General features: G+C 39.2%; 1 protein-coding gene across 1 annotated transcript in view; it reads left to right on the top strand.

Annotated features, from left to right (window-relative positions):
- The window catches only part of KDM5A (lysine demethylase 5A), a 50,055-nt gene that overhangs the window by 31,217 nt on the left and 5,575 nt on the right, over positions 1-13,263 (top strand). Inside the window, exons 19-26 of the mRNA XM_065682376.1 lie at positions 2,009-2,364; positions 2,843-2,981; positions 3,927-4,106; positions 5,556-5,717; positions 6,904-7,455; positions 8,231-8,374; positions 11,398-11,557; positions 11,830-12,050. Coding sequence (XP_065538448.1) covers positions 2,009-2,364; positions 2,843-2,981; positions 3,927-4,106; positions 5,556-5,717; positions 6,904-7,455; positions 8,231-8,374; positions 11,398-11,557; positions 11,830-12,050 — 1,914 coding nt within the window. The remainder of the gene's footprint in view (positions 1-2,008; positions 2,365-2,842; positions 2,982-3,926; positions 4,107-5,555; positions 5,718-6,903; positions 7,456-8,230; positions 8,375-11,397; positions 11,558-11,829; positions 12,051-13,263) is intronic.

The following is a 13,263-nucleotide window of genomic DNA, read 5'->3' as shown; positions in this document are numbered from 1 at the left end:
AAGATTTTTCACCTTGAGAAATGACTCTTGAGATGTATGCATTAACCATTTATTAATGCACATGTTCTGTTGATACAGATTTAAGAAAAATATTTAATAGTGCTAGATTGAGAGCCTAAAATTCTAAATATTGACATATGTGCAGCTACCATTTTACATGAACAAACGTACAGTTTAAATATCAGTCTTGTTTGAGAAGACCTCTTTTCCGTGTTTTTTAGCGTTAGTTACATGCTTCTTCATTCATGAATCCTGTATTAGCTTTTCCATGGTATCAGTGTCGGTATCATGGACAAACTTTATTTTGGACTTTCTTGTCTTTATGATGTTGGTATGTCGTTGCTGAAAACAAGTACCTTCAAAAAGTATACTACTCCAGGATGCAGATTTTTCAGGCCTGTTGACACTGATCTTTAACCTTCAAAGGTGTTCTTTATTAAGTTTCTCAGCAGCTAATAGATTGGAAAGTATATTCTCATCCTCATATGGTAGGATGATTTAGTACACTTCTTTCCACATGCAAACCAGGAATATTTACTAATACTTATTCATGAAATTTTATCATCAATTATTAATAAACCTATAAGATTGTTCTCAAAGGAGGTTTTTTGTTTCTAATGTATTTAAAACCTGCTTCTAATTAAGACATAATTTGTAGGTGACAGCTGTGGGCATACAATGAACTTAATGATTTTATTTGTATTTTTGTCTAAATATTTTCTCCCAACTACTCTTCCCCCTGCCCCTCAGCCTTAAGAAACTGGATCTGTGTCAAGTACTCTGTAGATGTGTGTGTTCTTGAAGCTTCAACATAATCACTGGCCAATAAAACAAACATTACTGTTTTACTGGTTACAAACCATAGACTTCTAGTTCCTGAATGAATTTAGATAATGATCGTTTATGCTAAGCACTTGCTAACTTTCCGCATGGCATTTGAATGCAATTATCCTTCATAATAAATTGCAAAATAATTGTCATGTTGGATCATGAGTATTTTCTAACACAAAAGGCATTATAATTATTAAACTGTAATAATTCACTGTTGTCACTATGAAGCGTTCAGCATATGTTCCCTAAATCAAGATCTTTATAATGTGGATCTTGTCCTTTTTTGTAAATGCCTTCTGGTTTCCAGGCAGTCGTGAAAAGCAGCATCACACAAAAAGGGCAGTAAGCTCAGGGTTAGGAAATGCAGTTTTTGCTCCTCATTGTGTCATCGATTTGCTATCAGAAATACCTGTCTTTTTGTAAGACTCAGGAGTGAATCAATTGAGTAAAATAGTTGAATGTCCTTCAATGAATCTCCTGCAGAGAGTCTTTCTTGTCTGTTTGCCATCTTTGATTTTTTTCATTGCGGTGCCAAAACATGAGGATAAGGACAACTGCAGCAGTGCAGTTGGATATCTGTGAAATGCTCTCCTTTCATTAGATTTTGCATTCCAGTTTCTTTCCTCTGTACGGTAGACTGTGATGTGTTAAACTTGTGGGCCTGCTTTAGGAAGGAGTAATTTCAAATTTGACCATCATTATTCTAATGATCTTTTGATATTCATGTCCTTTTACAACTCTGGCTTGTTTTTTCTCCTCAGCATGTTTTGCTCTTTGTGCATTACCATCATTACTATAATGCCTCTGACACCAGGTTGAAAGGAATATGTTTTTCCCCACTGTTTTAAAATTAATACTGACCTTGAAGTGCTTTATGTTCTGTTTTTTGTTGGGAGCTGCAGTCAGTTGCAGTTGTACTATTTTAGGTACAGACTTTGATGCAGCTAATATGCCCAGTGAATGAGACATTAGGCCACTGAATGAGTTTAGATGGTCTGTTACTTAATGTGTCAGACTTGATAGCTTGTGACAATGGGCTGGCATTGTGTACAGAAGCTCTGACTGATTATGTGATGATCACATATGAATTCATAGCTGACTGATCCCTCAGTCAACTTTCCCCTTTGATTCTGTGGGTGTTTTTTTCCTAATTGATTTGTACTGTATGCTACTTCAGAATCTGCTTGATGATGTGGAAGAGTTTCATGAACGTGCTCAAGAAGCTATGATGGATGAGATTCCAGACTCTTCAAAGCTGCAGGAGTTGATAGACATGGGCTCTGGCCTTTACGTAGAACTTCCTGAACTGCCACGGCTGAAGCAAGAACTGCAGCAGGCACGGTGGCTGGATGAGGTGAGATCCACCCTCTTGGACCCCCAGAGGGTCACCCTAGATGTGATGAAGAAGCTGATTGACTCCGGTGTGGGCTTGGCACCACACCATGCTGTAGAGAAAGCCATGGCTGAGCTGCAGGAGCTGCTTACAGTCTCGGAAAGGTGGGAGGAGAAGGCCAAGGTCTGCCTGCAGGCCAGGTGAGTGTTCCTTTACAAATTTTCTTCTTATAGGTCACACACTTCCGGGATTCTCAGCCTCTTTTGAGGAGTGTGGTGAAAACTAGGGGCTTTGAAGCTGTAGTGTATAGGCTTTTTACCTCCCAGCAGTTTGATTGCTCAGAGTTGGATTTGAGGTTATTGATGAGTTGCAGAAGGATTGATTGCCTGTCATGCTGCAGGAGGCTGTGATTGTTGCTGCTGTCTTTGCTATTCATCCCCCTTGACAGAAAGCACTGAGTATGCTACACAGTACTGCTTCCTCAATGTTACAGTTTGAGTCCATCAGCTTTTCTCACCTTTCCTATTCTTTGGTAACCGATAGCACCCTCCAAGAGTAGAGCCATGGTATCTTACACTGAAGTGTAGTGATGGAGTTGCATCACCAGCCTGTCACATTTATGGCTGTAGTTATCTGTCATTTTGAGAGAAGGCTGGAATTGAGTTTTTCTTACTCTAGACCACGCCAAAGCATGATGGCTCTGGAGGGCATCGTGAATGAAGCAAGGAACATCCCTGCTTTCCTGCCTAATGTGCTGGCACTGAAAGAAGCCCTGCAGCGGGCTAGAGACTGGACAGCCAAAGTGGAGGCCATTCAGGTAGGGGTTACAGCAGGGTCTGGAATCTTCTGCTTTTGCATCCTTTTATTTAGATACATTCTTTATTCTAGTGCCTCTACCCACAAAGGTGACCTGAAGGGAAGTCTTGCTGTAGCTGTTAATAAGTGCTTACCATAGCTCATGTGCTTGAATTTCTTCTTGTGCTGCTGTTTCCCCATTGGTTATCCAATTTCTATTTCCCTTCCTTTTATGCATTTCATGGGGGATGTAAAAGCTGGCAAATTCATTATGATAGAAATGTAACTTCCAAATGGTCATTGGTGTTGAAACTCTTTTGCACGCTGTCACTGTAAATACTTAGCTGCAGCAGCAGATGTTACGCTCAGAGGTGTTTGGTTTTGGAGCTGACTGTGGAAATCTTTGATTGTTTATTCTCACCAAAATGGTGTGTAAGTTTTAATGGTACTGATGGCCAAAATTTTTGATCTGGAATAGATGAAGTTATGCTGCTGTTAGTTAAGTAGCCTCCTTGTCTACTGGTCTACCAACAGAACTTGATACGAAAAGAACATGGCTTCTGTGATATTTCTAGACATTGATATCTGGACTGCACCTGCTATTTTTACATCAGTTATTTGTTGGGAACTGAAGTGAGAATCCCAATTGATTTCACATCAGCCCCTGTAGAAGTCTTGGATATAGTAGCTTGCTGTTAAGCAGACAGCATTTAAGACAACTACATAGTAATGGAATGTTGTCTTACTCCCTAAGCCAGCTAGCCATGTCAGAATGACTAAAAATAAAACCTCTTGAGAGAAGGTTTTTTTTTAAATAACAGTAAGAGTGAAATATTACCCTCCTTCCTTTTACTTTCCTATAGAACTCTATTTTACTCAGTTACAAAGTAGTGTATGGCGTGAAGTTAAGCTGGCCACTGGGTATAATGGTGGAATCACTGGCTTAGAAAATTTTCTTTCGCCCCAGAATGGGAGCAACTATGCCTACCTGGAGCAACTAGAGAGCTTGTCTGCCAAAGGCCGCCCAATTCCAGTGCGTCTTGATGCCCTGCCGCAGCTGGAGTCACAGGTAGCTGCAGCACGTGCCTGGAGAGAGCGCACAGGAAGGACCTTCCTGAAGAAGAACTCAAGCTACAGTCTGTTACAGGTGAGCAACAGACACTTAAGTGTTGGCTTTTAGAGACTGGTCTTGATGGCCCTCTGTCGTCTGGAGGGAACAGCTTGTTCAATTAAAGTAGGTTACAGCTCCTGTTGAGACTAGGATATAGTAAGAAATGTCAGCTGTTCTCAGGTGAAAAGAATGAAAAAAGCAAAAAGTCTGTGTTTGGCTAGTTTTGTTTTATGTATAGACAACCTCAACTGTTACTTTTGAAGAAACACAGTAAAACTCTCCTTTTTGGGGAGGGAACCAAAAGGATTTATCTTCTTGTGTAATTGTAGAAATGTAAGCCTGAAATGGACATAGAAGCTGTCTTTAATTGATGAATGTTGAAACTTGTTCCGCTGCTTAAATTCTAAGAAAATAGATTAGATATAAGTTGTTTAATAAAAATTAAGCCAACCACTGCTTATTTAACTTCAATGAATGTAGTCACTGCCTTTGTTTTAAGAAATCATTCATGTGTTTGAATATTTATTGTATCTACTTGACAGGCTTCCCTTTTAGACAGAAAACAGTTCCAGTTCTTTCAGTGCTTTCTTGTAGGCTGTATTTTTCATACGTTTTATCTTGTTGCTATTCTTTGTAGTTTGTCTTCACTTTTAGTGTGATGTCCAAAACCAGGCAGAATCCTCTCGCTATGGTTTCCCTAGTGCCATGTGAAATGCAATAATTACATCTTGTCTGCAAGGGGATACTGCTGTTTAATGTTTTCCAGTGGGATCTGCCGCTACTGTTACATGACACTGATTTCTGTTCAGTTTATGAACTCTTGAACTCTAGGTCCAAATTTCTTTCTTTATATCTATTTTTCTGCCTAACTAGTTTCTTAGTATGTTCTGGTTTTGTATTTGACTGTTGTCTTGCTTCTATCAATTTGCGCTTTTCCTCTACTGAGTTCAGTTTGCTGGATTTTATATTTAAGTATGCTTTCCAGCTAATCAGGGTGACTTAAAATGTAATTCTTATCCATAAAAGTGCTTTGCAGCCTCTCATATTTTGATATTAAAAGGAGTATAGCACTTTTTAAAATTTCATTTCATCCACCAAGTTAGCATATATGAAATCGTGGCAGATCTTTAAGACTTACGATTGAGGAAGGTGCTTGAAGTGAATGTTTAAACTACTGATACCTAATTGCATACAGTATTTCAGTTAGCTATGTATATGGTAGCTTAATCTGAACAGATTTTGTGATTTCAGTGCTTTCGAGTTGACCTGCCACATCACTGTCCATATGTATGAAATACTTACGTCTTCCTAGCATTGACAGGTATCAAAGGTGTTAGATTGCTGAGTATTTTTTGCCCTCTGACGCTGTTGTAATTTCTTTATCAGATGTTCTCACATGTCCCTGACATCGTAACATTATAGATGAGAACTTTATATTCTTGGCATCCTTGGCTCTGACAGTGTAAGTTTTCTTCGTGCTTACAGGTTCTGAGCCCTCGGACTGATATTGGTGTTTATGGGAGCAGTAAAAATAGGCGGAAGAGAGCAAAGGAGTTGATGGAGAAGGAAAAGGAGAAAGATCTTGACTTGGAATCTCTAAGTGAACTGGAGGATGGACTGGAGGAGGCCAGGGACACTGCAGCTGTGGTAAGGAACAATGAAAGATAGTGTCTTCTGATATGTGGGTTTAACTTGTCTCTGATCTGTGTAGATGTCATACGGAAGAACTGATAAATGAATCTCACTGAAAGAAGTATCTCGTATGATGTTTGACGCAAGTTGAACTATATTCTTTAACTGCAGTAAAAATAGAGGGAAGCACAGTTCAGAGTATAAGTGCTGGTATTTAATACATATTTGGTTATGTGTAATACTTAAATGTTTGGGTTAATAACTGTGGCTGCTCATCTAATATTATTAACATTTATTGAAGCCCCATCAAAATAATGTGGAATGAGGTGCTGCTTTACCTTAAACAGTACCAAAACACATTTGGTTAGGTCGATTACAAGGGCAGCTTGTAAATGCTTGGTCATAGAAATTAGGCTGGAGGGGGATGTGATACTTGATTCCTCCTTCTTGGGAGGATATTGATGCAGTTTATCAGAAGAATTTGCTGTCCTTTCTCCAGGAACGAATTAAATATAGGCAGGCTCATTAATGTGATTTATATGTAGTCTATTTAAACTTATGTTGTGGTTTAAGCCCAGCCGTGGGGTCAGAAGGGTTGAGATAACTGATCTGATCAGAGTGTGTCAAAACAAATTTGTTATAAACACTCACTGTTTTGGATTAATAGTCGCTCATCACAATGTTGATTTATTTGCTCGCAGGAGTTGTTGCCCTTGATCTCTCACAGTTTCTGTATGGCACACCTTACTTGCAGCCAGTATTTGCTGGTTTAGTGTTTATTGGCTTTGGGGCCTGGGCTCAGGTTCTGGTGAGCGAATGGCTGTGTGGTGCCGAGTTACTGGCTGGTTTTAAACCATAACACCTTAGTATGCTTTGTTATAGTTACTTGAATGGAAAAGTTAAGGAAATTCAAATTGCTTCAGGAGATATGCGGTCACTCAAATGCTCCTGGTGCTGAGTCAGCATTGAAACAATGCTTACCTGCACTGTGTCAGCAGACGGAATCGGGAGTAATGAGTAACTGAGGAGGAGGTATTTTAGCTAATGTTTTCATTAGATCCCACAATTCCTAGACTTTGGGCTAGTTTAACCAGGAAGATCTCGATATTTTTTGTGGGTTTTTTTTTCCCCCATGCTGCTAATAAAATGTAATCTTTCTTACCTGTGAGGGTCATGAACTCTTTTTGTCTATGCTGGTTAGGTGGCTATATTCAAGGAGCGGGAGCAGAAGGAGATTGAAGCCATGCATGCTCTCAGGGCAGCTAACCTGGCCAAGATGACTATGGTGGATCGAATCGAAGAAGTCAAGTTCTGTGTCTGCCGCAAAACAGCTAGTGGATTCATGCTGCAGTGTGAGCTGTGCAAAGACTGGTTTCACAGTGGCTGCGTGCCCCTTCCCAAAACAAGTTCTCAGAAGAAGGGCTCTAGTTGGCAGGCCAAAGAAGTGAAGTTTCTGTGTCCACTCTGCATGCGTTCTCGAAGGCCACGGCTTGAGACAATACTGTCTTTGCTGGTGTCCCTGCAGAAGCTGCCTGTACGGCTCCCGGAAGGGGAAGCATTGCAGTGCTTGACAGAACGTGCCATGAGTTGGCAGGATCGAGCACGGCAGGCTTTGGCTACTGACGAGTTGTCCTCTGCTTTGGCTAAGCTTTCTGTGCTCAGCCAGCGAATGGTGGAGCAAGCAGCACGGGAGAAAACAGAGAAGATAATCAGTGCAGAGCTACAGAAAGCAGCAGCTAACCCAGACCTGCAGGTAGGGATGAGGATATTTTGTTCTTTACTGTACTTATTCCTTCTTCAGTCTGTCAAGATGCCTTACATTTCTTGGAGGAGTTTGGGATAGATGGAAGGTCAATTAAAAGTTGAGAAAGAGGCAACAAAATTATTCAGTTCAGTGCTCCTCAGTCTCAAGCCATGGCTGGCTTCAGTCAGTTGCTTGCTTCTTCAGAAACAGGTCTGTTGCTTTGTATTCATTGTCAATAGCAACTGCTGAAGGTGCTTGTAAGAAGCATGGGTTCAGATATAACAGCTGGTTAAGGGCCTGAAGGTGTGTAAAGCCTTATTTTGGTGTCTAAATTCCATTTCCCTCTTGACAGAATCAAAGGTCTCAATATTTATTATTTCTCATGCATTGTTATTTTAGGGCATTTGATATCAGGGCTAGTAAATATCAGCGAGGACCAAAGGCAAACACTGGGACTTCTGCAGCTGACCTCTTTATCTTGAGATTAAGGTCAGATGATGCTGTGGTGAAGAGGTACGCAGGCTATAATTTGGTAGCACTGAACAGCAGTATCTAGATCTTTCTAATCACTATTATTCAAAAACATGGAAATAAAATAGAACCTTTTCCATGAGTATTTCCCTGTCCTCACACCTTGCTGTAACTAGGCTTTTCTGTGACTGTCCAGGCAGTTACCCTCAGGCCAAAAGAAACACTGGTTTCTTTGTGAGTAACTGCTTAGCATTTTTAGAGTTTTTTCTGGAAATTGTGTTGCTTTATTCTCATATTCCATTTTACTTTTTAGGGGCACTTGACTAGTTTCCAGCAATCAGCCTTTAACAGAGTGATAGGGAGTGTGTCCTCATCTCCACGGCAGACTTTGGATTACGATGATGAAGAGACAGACTCTGATGAAGACATCAGGGAGACATATGGCTATGACATAAAGGTAAGTAATTCAATGTGGCTTGTGTGTATGGAATGAATTCCGAAAGCCTGTTTTTTATTCATTCGTTTTATTTCAGAATACTTTTTGTATCTTAAACTATCACTGTGCCTTCTGCTGTGTCTTACATTGCAGAAGAGGTAGTTCTTGATTTTATCTTAATGTCTCAGTTCTGGACTATTGGAGAGTTTTGTAATGTTTTCATTTAAAATTTTCAAATGTCCTGTTAGAATTTCAGAGGGTGTTTTTTAGTGCTAAGAAAAACAAGATACACTTCTCAAGGGATTTGTATTTATAATGCCATAGTGGATGAACACAGTCTTTATGCTCCATTCAGAGATAATGTATATAAGTGTCTATATGGAGAACTCTTCAACAGTTTTCACTATGGCAAAAAATAAGTCTTTGAATATTGCATGCCCTATAAGAAATTTGCTAATGCCAGAGCTTCTTTTGCATTTCCATACTTCTCCATTCGCCGCTCATATAAAGGAGGATCTTCAATTCTGGATGTGTGGAATTATTGAGGACTAAGTGCCTGGATCATTTTGTGAACCCAGGGTCTGGATTCAGTTCAGAAATTGTAACTGCAGTTAAATTTTTAAAATACTTTAACTAGAGAAGAACTGTCATGAGAAAAGGCAATTGTAGAGATAGCCAAGTGTTTTCAATGTGATGTATTTCACTTCAGAGCTTCTGAAGTGTCCTTTAGGTATATGCAGAGACAAGAGCAATGCCACTGTGCATTCTCATGCACTGTTTTGTTTTTGGCAATAGTGTCATATCTACCTTTAAAGTTGCAAATGTAAAAGACAGTGTGGTCATGTAAATTCTTCTAAGGCAGATTTTGTGGCTCATAAAGGGACAGCAAATTTTCCGTATATGATTCGCCTCAGTCTCCTATTTAGTATTTTGATTCTAAGCAGCTTTTCGCAAATGCACACATTTGTCTTACAGTCCCATGTAAAGTGGCAACCCGAGTACATTATGGTTGGGTGCTACAGCTTTTAATTTATTTTTATACATAAAAATTAATATCCAGATTTCTTTGCATGAGGAATCATAATAAGGCATTTCTGAAAGATGTGGCATTTTCTGAGGCTGTGATAAAGCGTATGTCAAGAAAGATGGCATATGGTTGTCAGGATCTGAGGGTTTTGCAGGGTTATAATTTTGTTTGTTTAATGATTCTGTTGTCATGATTTCAAAACCTGTTACTTAATTAACCCTTTTGGTGTGGATGTCCATCACTGTATGTAAGTGGAAAACCTAAAAATAGAAATCTGTCAAAGGAAAGCTGATGGAGACCAGAAATGCCTTTTGTTAACTCAGTTAACATGATTGGAATAGAATACTCTCTTTCAGGCAACCAGATTCTTCCCATCTAAACTAGGAAAAGCAAAGTTGGTCTGAGTTTTAATTATTTTTATACTGTTGGCTTTCAGGGTTGGGGTTTTTTTTGTTTGTTTGTTTCTTCTTTTGTTTTTTAGGGTTTTTTTATTTTATTTTTTTCTATCTTATGATCTATAAATGTTTTCCAGTGGAGTGATGGGTTTAAAAAAAAAAGTATATAGATCATGTTGCATCATGTATGAATTAGCTCTTAATTATTTCTTGTGGACCCAGTAGAATTAATCCTTGGATGCCTAAGAATCCATGGACTATATTTTGAAAACCATGGTCTCTGACATCTCAAGTGCAAGTGGTTACAAAAACATATGAGAAAAGGCTTGTTTGATTAGATTGTGCTGCCTCTAATTAAAACATGATTCTTGCCAGCAAACACTTTGAGTGCAGTAGTTAGACTTGGTTAATTTTGTTCCAAGCAGACTGATTCACTAGTTAGATTTACTGCAAAGTTTCTTCACCTTTCATTGCTTTAATTTTTGTTTCATGTGTTTTTTCTCGTTCCTTTGCACCTGTGTTGCCTATAGGCCATCAAATGGTGATATCTTTTTATTAATTTTCACTATTGGCCCTCAGCGGTCTTTAATGTAGTATAATATAAAATCCAGGACAAGATATTATATGAGATATAACTTTTACTGTGTAGGGACAAATATCATCCCCTTTCTGAATACATTTCTTGTACCTTTTCATTTGGGCAATTCAAATCTGAATTTCCCACTTGTAGTTCTGCACTGAAAGCATTAGTTTGCACTTCACTTCCTTTTAAGCATATAACTGAAAGCCAGAGAGAGATTATCATTCTTAAATTCCCTTTTTATGTCGTGAAATGGCAGTGTCTGGGTGGTACAATTTCCTGAGTTGGCCATTTTGGGACCCAGAGAGCTAATATTCAGGTAAATATTGTCAATACTGCTCTACAGCCTTTCTCTTCTTTTAAGACAGCGTCTTGGATTTTATTGTTTCCTGAAACATTTCAGTCGTACGCAGCATGCTACATATATTTAACCTGTTGGCCAGGTTCATCATGAATATGATGGGGTAGCTAACTTTTGAAAAGTGCCGTGGAAATGGGCAGCTGGTTGAGGAGATTAACCTAATTCTTTGCCTAATGTGAAGTCAAGCAAAGCTTCTCCCACTGTTAAGAGATAAGGAATCTTCTCTTGGTAAATCCACCTGCACCTGAAGGCATGCATTGCATTTCAGATTGTGATCTAAGTGAAGCATCAGTCCTACACAATTGTTTGAGCATCTTTCACAGTGTATTGAGCTGAACATAAGCCAGTGCTGTCATTATTCTGTTCGCTGAAATACAACAGTCTCAAGTACTACAGCCCTCTTCCTTTCAGTGTTCGGTCCTATCTTAGAATGGTTCAAGAATGCCATAGAAATCCCAAACACAAACTATAAATCTACTGACCTGTCTCCATAATTGCTGTTTCATTCACTAATTAAGTAGAGAGGTGTAACTTGTACCTTTTTCACATGGTCTTGGTGTCTGGTGGGGTGCTTCAAAGTAGTATTTGGAAGCAGTAGACTGGTCAGTCTTAGTAGAATTTATATTGAAGCAGCTATTTCCTGGATCTAGATGTTGCATGTTTTCTGTGGTTCTTTTTCAGGATAATGCCAGTGTAAAATCTTCTAGCAGCTTAGAGCCCAATTTGTTTTGTGATGAGGAAATCCCCATTAAATCAGAGGAAGTGGTGACACACATGTGGACAGCTCCCTCATTCTGTGCCGAACACGCATATTCATCTGCTTCTAAAAGCTGCTCTCAAGGTATTTGCTTTTGTATGCATTGAGTTAAAATAGAACAGGGAGCCGAGATGGGTGGTCAGTAAAGAGCTGTAGAGGATATGTTGTCTATAGAAAGGTAAGTGAAGTTAAGTTACATTGCAGTTAGTTTCCTGATATATAAACCTGCATCAGTGTTTTTGCTTGGGATTGGCTCCCTCCTTAGATTGTTGTTGTAAAAAGTATGTGATTTTTTGCTGTTTCGATCTCTTCCTTTTATCCTTACCTGACTTGATGACTTTTCTCCTGTCTGAAAGGTTCTAGCACTCCAAGGAAGCAGCCTCGGAAGAGTCCACTGGTACCTCGCAGTTTGGAGCCACCTGTATTGGAACTGTCACCTGGAGCAAAAGCTCAGCTGGAAGATCTAATGATGGTAGGAGATCTGCTGGAGGTGTCACTGGATGAGACTCAGCACATCTGGCGGATTTTACAGGCTACTCATCCACCTTCTGAGGACAGGTTCCTTCATGTTATGGAGGTATGGAACTTGAAGTAATATTCCGATATTGGGGAAAAAAACACAACGTTTTGTTTTGTTTTAAATATAATCCTGGATAGTTGAATGCTCAGTTACTCAACATGTTTGGATTTCAACCAGGGAGTGCTGGATTCCAGAAAATAACAGAATAGGAGACCAAAAAATTCAGTTCTTGATCACTCAAGCCGTAGCATTGTCCTTCACAATTCATTGTATTTTTAACATTTTTTTCAGGCAGTTCCATATGCAAACCTAATTTTAGAGAATATAAGGTTAGGGAAGGAAAAGCTGTTCTTGATTATGCTTGGAACTGCTCTGCAAAAGAATTGCAGGAAATATTTAGGAAGATGGAAAGCCTACGGTTAAATTGTGTAACTTGATACTTGTATTTTGCTGAACTTTGTTTGTTAATGGGGAAAGAATACTTCCATAAAACATGGTTTGGGAATGAAGAGAGTAAGATTCCTATCCTTAGAAAAACACAGACATAGCAGTGTTTTTTAATATACTGTGAAGATGCACTGATCACTTTGCTGGCAGTGAATGAGGCATGTTTATCTGCTGAGGTCTAGTGAAAATCACTTAGCCTCATTCGTGCAGTGGATAAAGTATATGTGCTGGAAGAGAAGGTAAGCTCTTGTGTTGAAGAGCTGTACTGGAACTCATCTTTATCATCTGTCAGCTGAGGTTAGGGGTCAGTTTGACCATGTGTAGTTATCGAGTATGTGATTGCTTTTTGGGTTACTGAGCTGCACAGATAATACTGAAGGATGGTTCTTTCTTGACTGCTTGTAGTGTACAGTAATATAAGATGGAAGGCTACATGCTGTGAACAGTGAGGTTAGATAAGCATATTAATTGGTTGTCTCATTTTCTGAGTGGCATATATATAATGGGTAAGTCAAAGTGTTGTCAAACTGCTACCAGTTAGGACAGCAGCATAAAGCAGACCCTGCCTCCAAAGAAGTACTGCTTTATCATGTTTTGACCTACGTACTTCATAAGCTTAATGTTATTTTCATGTAATGGGTTTGGCATGGAATAGATTGAAGAACAGTTTGAATGTCAGCAAATAGCAGTTCATAAATAGTATGCCAGACTGTGACATTGATAGTTAAGCACAGCTTTTTTTTTCAGGGGAGGGAGGTAAGAGGGTGTGTGTTACATTTTCAGGTTAACCCTTAGGAATACTTGTTTGACCAGAACTACTAAT

This window comes from Lathamus discolor, chromosome 1 (genome assembly GCF_037157495.1).
Source record: "Lathamus discolor isolate bLatDis1 chromosome 1, bLatDis1.hap1, whole genome shotgun sequence".
Classification (NCBI taxonomy): domain Eukaryota; kingdom Metazoa; phylum Chordata; class Aves; order Psittaciformes; family Psittacidae; genus Lathamus; species Lathamus discolor.
This window is presented reverse-complemented; position numbering and strand designations above follow the sequence as displayed.